Raw genomic sequence first — 7,823 nt, 5'->3', positions numbered from 1 at the left:
GTAGTATAAGACTAGAGGAAAGTCATAAAATTATAAAAGAGGTCGGAAAAAAGCAACAGTAACAAAATAAGAAATATTTGTATAGAATTTTAGATGTACGAGTATATACCTATCACATCACAAACAAGTTAATTCTGGTCCTATAGCCACAGCTTCTTTAATTGCCCTTTAACCGATAAACTTAAATCCTGCAATTTCATTTTAATGTTGTTACGAGTACCTACCTAAGGATTTGACGGAAACATTTAAGTAGGTAGTATAATACGCAGACAACTTTTTCATTTTCTGCCCACTGACTAATTTTAAAAACGACTAATTAGCATAATGGAATTTTGCTCAACGTTACTATGCCAAAGAAACCATCTGCGAATTGTTTTGTCTGCGAAACGAGAAATCAGTGAAATTTAACTTAGCTAAACAATACAGCACCATTACAGATCTCTAAGTCCACTGGTTCGTTTGAGAAGTCTAGTCGCCAGCACCCGCGCTAATCTTGGAAATTCACGGCTGCTCAGATAATAAAAGCAAACTTTCTGTACCAAGTATTCCTTTATGTTACTATCTCTACTTTGTCCATTGTCTACGTGTTTGAGTAAAATGACTGCAATGAAAACTAACAAGAGGCAAAAAGATTGCGAAATAATTCATTTCCAGATAGGTAGTTGAAAAACTGGTTCTTGTAATTTGACTCGAATTTTTACTATTAACTATTTAGCAAACTCTTCAATGTCAAAATAATTTACAAACATAAAGGTCTAAAATTAAATTTACTTATCTATAAAATGAGTACATTTCAACATAAATAAAAGCTATTTTTATCGGCTACGGTGACTGCTTACCATCATGGTTAGGCGTATGATTTTTTGACACCGACGACGTGGTATTAAAAAACCGGCCAAGTGCGAGTCAGACTCGCGCACTGAGGGTTCCGTACTTTTAAGTAATTGTTGTTATAGCGGCAACAGAAATACATCATCTGTAAAAATTTCAACTGTCTAGCGATCACGGTTCATGAGATACAGCGTGGTGACAGACAGACGGAGAGCTTAGTAATAGGGTCCCGTTTTTACCCTTTGGGTACGGAACCCTAAAAAGGAATTATAGTCAAAGTGTATGTATATATTATAAATTCATAAACATGTTACATGGACACATACACACATATAGTAGATAGTTAACCAAGGAATGAAATGATGCCTTTCACCTGAGTTAAACACTGCCTTTCATTTCGAATTCGAGGAAAGTATAACTTTTATAGCATTTTTTGAGGGTAGGTACTTTCATTTCAATTAACCATCTAGGTAAAAGTTTAGAATGAAAATTGTATAACAAATCCATTTAAAAACAAATTTCAATTGCTTAAGAGCCCGTAGTCGATTTGAAAACGCGCGAAGATACGACTTTTACACAGTAACCGAACGCCGGCCGCTGCTTGAAATAACGCGACCGCCTAAACAATATTGATACTTTCGCAACATTATGCGTCACTTTATAACTTTAATTAGGTTAAAATAAAACTTTCGGTAAATTTGATATAATCGTTTATTACAATTAACAATTTTCCTATGTATTCATATAATACATACAAATTATATAGCATGATGATAATGATTTGCACTAAGGCAATATCTTATATATATATAATCATCTTACTCGCGTTATCCCAGCCTTTTTGCCAAGGCTCATGGAAGTCTGCTGGGGTCCGCTTGGCAACTAATCCCAAGAATTGGCGTAGGCACTAGTTTTTACGAAAGCGACTGCCATCTGACTTTCCAACGTTCCAACCCAGAGGGGAAACTAGCCTTTTGTTGAAATTTGGTATACAGATAGTTTGAATCCCGGGGAAGGACATAGAATACTTTTTATTCAAGAACTTACCCTTTAAGGGGGTGGAAATTTGTATGAGGAATCAATAAACGCTGAACCGATTAAGATGAAATGAGGTATGGACATAGTTTGAGTCCTGGGGAAGGACATAGGATAGGTTTTACCCCAGAAACGGGGGGGGGGGGGGTAATGGAAATTTGTATGGGATCCAATAAAACCGATTTGGATGGAATTTGATATTATGGAGATAGTCTTAATCGTTGGGAAGGGTGTATAATAATTTTTATTTCCAAAGTCATCCTCTTCTCTTCTCCACTCTTCTAACACTCGCTCAACGTGTTGTTGGTTGTACGATGAATACTGCTCAAGACCTGGAACACCTGGAGTGCTTCTGGGTGCAAAGGGTCAGGGGTAACACTCGCTCAACGTGCCGCTGGTAGAGTTTGATGGGGATAACTCAAGACCTGGAACACCTGAAGTGCTGCTGGGTGCAAAGGGTCAGGGGTAACACTCGCTCAACATGCCGCTGGTAGTGTGTAGTGTACGATGGATACAGCTCAAGACCTGGAACACCTGGAATGCTTCTGGGTGCAAAGAGTCAGGGGTAACACTCGCTCACCGTGCTGCTGGTAGTGTATGATAGGGAAAGCTCCAGACCTGGAACACCTGGAGTGCTGCTGGGTACAAAGGGTCAGGGGTAACGGGTAACACTCGCTCAACGTGCCGCTGGTAGTGTATGATGGGGAAAGCTCCAGATCTGAAACACCTGGAGTGCTGCTGAGTGCAAAGGGTCAAGGGCAAAGGGTGGGTAACACTCGCTCAACGTGTTGTGGGTAGTGTATGACGGAGATTGCTCAAAACCTGGAACACCTGGAGTGCTGCTGGACGCATCGGATCAGGGGTAAAACTCTTTTAATCTGAAGTTGGTAGAGTATGCTGTAGGCAGGTTAAGTTCTTCAAGACCTGGAACACCTGGAGGGCTGCCAGATGAAGCAGGCACCTGACCAGAGCTACCACACGTTTAACATGCAGTAGGTACTGGGGGTTAAAAGGGGGTGGAAGTTCTGATAACAATAAATGAACCTGAGTTCCACTAAGTACAGCCAGGGTTCATCATCAGCTCTATCTTGGGTACTGCTCTCCCATTTGCTCATCAAGACGTGTCAGAAGACCAAAACAGCGTGTGCCTATATTGCACCAAACCTGAGTTCCACTAGGTACAGCCAGGGTTCAGCATCAGCTCTATCTTGGGTACTGCTCTCCCAAGTGTTCATCAAGACGTGTCGGAGGACCAAAACAGCGTGTGCCTATGTTGCACGAAACCTGAGTTCCACTAGGTACAGCCAGGGTTCAGCATCAGCTCCATCTTGGGTACTGCTCTCCTAATTTCTCATCAAGACGTGTCGGAAGACCAAAACAGCGTGTGCCTATGTTGCACGAAACCTGAGTTCCACTAGGTACAGCCAGGGTTCAGCATCAGCTCCATCTTGGGTACTGCTCTCCTAATTGCTCATCAAGACGTGTCGGAAGACCAAAACAGCGTGTGCCTATGTTGCACCAAACCTGCGTTCCACTAGGTACAGCCAGGGTTCAGCATCAGCTCCATCTTGGGTACTGCTCTCCTAATTGCTCATCAAGACGTGTCGAATAACCAAAACAGCGTGTGGCTATGTTGCACGAAACCTGATTTCCACTAGGTACAGCCAGGGTTCAGCATCAGCTCCATCTTGGGTACTGCTCTCCTAATTGCTCATCAAGACGTGTCGGAAGACCAAAACAGCGTGTGCCTATGTTGCACCAAACCTGCGTTCCACTAGGTACAGCCAGGGTTCAGCATCAGCTCCATCTTGGGTACTGCTCTCCTAATTGCTCATCAAGACGTGTCGAATAACCAAAACAGCGTGTGCCTATGTTGCACGAAACCTGATTTCCACTAGGTACAGCCAGGGTTCAGCATCAGCTCCATCTTGGGTACTGCTCTCCTAATTGCTCATCAAGACGTGTCGGAAGACCAAAACAGCGTGTGCCTATGTTGCACCAAACCTGCGTTCCATTAGGTTACAGCCAGGGTTCAGCATCAGCTCTATCTTGGGTACTGCTCTCCCAAGTGCTCATCAAGACGTGTCGGAAGACCAAAACAGCGTGTGCCTATGTTGCACGAAACCTGATTTCCACTAGGTACAGCCAGGGTTCAGCATCAGCTCCATCTTGGGTAATGCTCTCCTAATTGCTCATCAAGATAGACCAAAACAGTGTGTGCCTATGTTGCACTAAACCTGCGTTCCACTAGGTACAGCCAGGGTTCAGCATCAGCCCAGCTCTATGTATACTAAAACCTTCTCCAGAATGTAACAAACACTTTTCTAAAAACCGCATCAAAATCGGTTCAGCCAAATGCGAGATAATCGCGAACAAACATACATACATACATATACATGCAAACATACGGGTCAAACTGAGAACCTCCTTTTTTTTGAAGGCGGTTAATAAACAAGTACTTACAACCCAAGGATTAAAGTTTCTGGTCGCAGTTTACACGCACACAGTACAGCCAAACACGCAAACAAATATAACTTTTTACACGGCGAGCGACGCACACAATGATAAATAACTTCGTCGTCGTCGATGCAACGTGCGACGATTAACAAACGTCCTGCCTCTACCAGCTCCCGCGCGGGACTGAGGCCGCGGGCGCGTGTCACCGATGTTATACCAGTAAAAGGGGAAGTTTTTAAAAAATCGTCAGAAAATAAAAGTTGCAATTTAAATAAAATGAAGTACAGCAACAGTTTAAGTAAACATTGCAGATTATTTGAGTATGCAATCTACGTCGAAAATAAGTAGATTTTCGGAGAAATTGTCACTTGTTTTGAGGTCATTTCTGGAGAAAATTGAATTCGTTTAACTTTCATTCCCTCGAACTTTAAGTCATATAACAACAATGTAATCTGATAAACCTAGAGTACAGAATATGTGTAATACAAATTTACCATTTTTAGCAGTCCAAACTTTACGAAATTTACAAATAAGAGCATCAAAGTCAGTGCTTTACACGCGTTTACCTAAACGTCCATCAGAAAAAAATTCATTACTAATTTAGTAAGACTTTTTTCAAAAAAATGATCTGATAAACCTAGAGATAAGAAGTCGTGCTAATAGAAACCAGTACTTGTTATTTCAAATAGGTAACAAAAGGTGTACAATTTCACAGAAGAAATCTATCAACTTTACATTTTTGCGACTAAAATCGTAACCGGGCTCTTAACGTAAAATATTTAAAAACCCACTTACTTGCTTACGTGTAAAACCTGTAATGTACATGTAAAGTGCAATAAATAAATAAATACAATACAATATCGTACTTGGAAAGTAAAATGCTCTAGTGCATAAACGTATCACTTTCTCCACACTTTTTAGAACAACAATGACCCTATTTCACATTTAAAATAAAAGCATCTAATAAGTCCATTATCCTTTCAGATGGTTTGGATTACCTCATAATGTTTATTAGGGTAGCTGATGTTCTTCTATGTTTAATCAATTAGGTATTTACGAGCACGAAATATGCAGTTGGACAATGCATTTTCCAGAGATCTAAACAGGGACATCACACCATTGACGCCCTAAGGCTACCTAGCGAGTATTCCCTAACAGCCAGGCATAAATGAAGATAATTGATCATCTGCAGTTTCCCGGCTCGTCCTGGCACGAGTACTCGTACGTCGTCCCCTGTTAAAGGAACTCATGAATATAGATGGCAGCACTGACGGCGTATTTCCTGTATTTACCTCGGAGGCGGTGACGTGTGGCTCTGTAAATGGTTACGGGCATAAGGCCCGTATTGGATTCCGATATTTTTTATCGCAGTCGAATTTACACTGGGATCGAGGGTGTGAACCGATCGTAATATTTCCCCTTTATTATTTCGGGTGTATAATTTTGAGATATCGGGCATTTTATGAACTTGGTCGATAAAATTAAGAACACAATTCTTTATTACAATTCATGGATAATTTATTTTCAAACAAATATACTTTTGGTTTATTAGAATCACTTTATGTTGTCTCCTTAACTAAATACTCCTTAACTATAATAGGAATAAGAGAATATTTAATAGTGTTGATGAAGAATATTCGTTGTTAAATCCTGTGCTATTTACTATTGGTTAATATCAGGTAAATAGTCCTCTTTTATTAAATCACTTGCACGTTCCGCTATCATTATTGTTGGTCCATTTGTGTTACCACTTGTTAACGTTGGCATTATACTAGCATCTATTACTCGCAGTTTACTAACACCGTATACTTTAAGACGACTATCAACTACTGAAGTCTTATGACAAGTTCCCATTCGGGCAGTGCCTACAGGATGATAAATAGTCAACACCATATTAATAGCTATGCACTTCCAATACTTTTCACTGTCAAGGTCAAAACTATCACAAGCTGGCCATTTTAGTCTGCCCAAAAAGCCGTTGATGGATGTAAAATATGAAGTCTTAACTATTTTGGTCAACATTCGAATACCATCAGCTGTAGCCTGCAAATCTCTTGGATCGTCAAAATAGTTAGCGTAAATAAGAGGGGCATCTTTTGGATCACTTGTACTTAGAGAAATATTTCCTTTTGAATATGGATGCAAATTATGAAAAAGATACAAATAAAGAGCGTTAGCTTTACTATTTTTGACGATGGAGTCAACTACCTCAGATTTGTATAAACTTTTAAAATAAGGTTCAACTTTTTTGGATTTTTTAGGAAATATGCCTACAAGGTTTTGAAATTGCGGAAATTTTGAATCTTTAGAACGGCCATAAAGCGAAAGTACATTTTGTATAAAATTTGTTGCGAAGTACCCAGTGCTATTTTTTAGATAAGTTTGATACTGAAGCTCGTCATATGTCGAGTCTTCTTCTCCAGGTTGGTTTCCGAAGATTGTAACTGGTACGTAAATATGATCCTGGAGATTTTGACCTACAGCCGGTGAATTTATAAGACTGGTAATTCCCTTGGATTCTAAGTGGTTTCTAGGACCAATACCAGACAACATCAGTAATTGAGGAGTATTAATTGCCCCAGCGCTCAATATAACTTCATGTTTTGCATAAAAATTAATTTCTTTTTCATTAATTTGTATCTTCACTCCTTTAGCTTCTAAAGTTATTTCGTTTATTATTATTTTTGTAACTAAGGTATTTTTTAATAATTTGAAATTTTCTCGGTTCTGTATTGGATTTAAATAGGCCTTTGCTGTACTTTCTCTTCGCCCGTTAACGGCTGTCCCTCCATAAGGACCGGCTCCCAATACGTTTCTTTCATTAATATCAGCAACTGACTTAAAACCAATTTCATCCCATGCACCTAATATTGCTTGCGTGAGCTCTTCAGATGTACTGTTAAAATAATTAATAGCTAAAGGCCCATTTTGTCCATAAGCCTTTTTAACGGCAGGATTCTTCAATCCATTTATGTTCTGGAAAGATTCAGCTTTCTTGTAGTATTCGCGAACAATTTTTGGATGCCATTCCTTATTTCCTTGGTCATACCATCTTTGGAAGTCATCATCGTTACCTTTGACATAGATCATCGCGTTCATGCTGCTACATCCCCCTAACATTTTTGCTCGTGGCCAATGCACTGTCTCATTTACATTGGCTTGACTAGTTTTTCCAGTATTAACTGTAGTATAGTTCCAATCGTATTCCGTATTTAATAACTTGGTATATAATGCAGGGACCTGCAAACAAATACAAAAATTATAATTTCGTGAACTATAATATTTTAAGACTTTATGCGGTGTTCACTAGGCACGTTGGCTGTACATGACTTGTGCTCTAAGCAACGTATTAAGATAAAGTAGTTCATTCATAAGATACGAGTGTTGGTCTGAAAGTTGTTAGCTGCTCCGGATACTATTCTACTCACGCGTCTGCAATATTATTTTTACCATTGTGAGGGTTATTTCAATGCTACATAATTATTACGGCCATGAAAAAT

At 39.6% G+C, this 7,823-nt stretch overlaps 1 protein-coding gene across 2 annotated transcripts in view; it reads right to left on the bottom strand.

Annotated features, from left to right (window-relative positions):
* Positions 1–5,981: 5,981 nt before the first annotated feature.
* The window catches only part of LOC134744271 (ecdysone oxidase-like), a 299,205-nt gene continuing 297,363 nt past the window's right edge, over positions 5,982–7,823 (bottom strand). For both annotated transcript variants that reach the window (XM_063678021.1, XM_063678020.1), the window contains one exon: positions 5,982–7,563. In XM_063678021.1, the coding sequence (XP_063534091.1) occupies positions 5,986–7,443 (1,458 nt within the window). In that variant the 5' untranslated portion in view covers positions 7,444–7,563 and the 3' untranslated portion in view covers positions 5,982–5,985. The remainder of the gene's footprint in view (positions 7,564–7,823) is intronic.

Source organism: Cydia strobilella, chromosome 9 (genome assembly GCF_947568885.1).
Source record: "Cydia strobilella chromosome 9, ilCydStro3.1, whole genome shotgun sequence".
NCBI classification, from domain to species: domain Eukaryota; kingdom Metazoa; phylum Arthropoda; class Insecta; order Lepidoptera; family Tortricidae; genus Cydia; species Cydia strobilella.
This window is presented reverse-complemented; position numbering and strand designations above follow the sequence as displayed.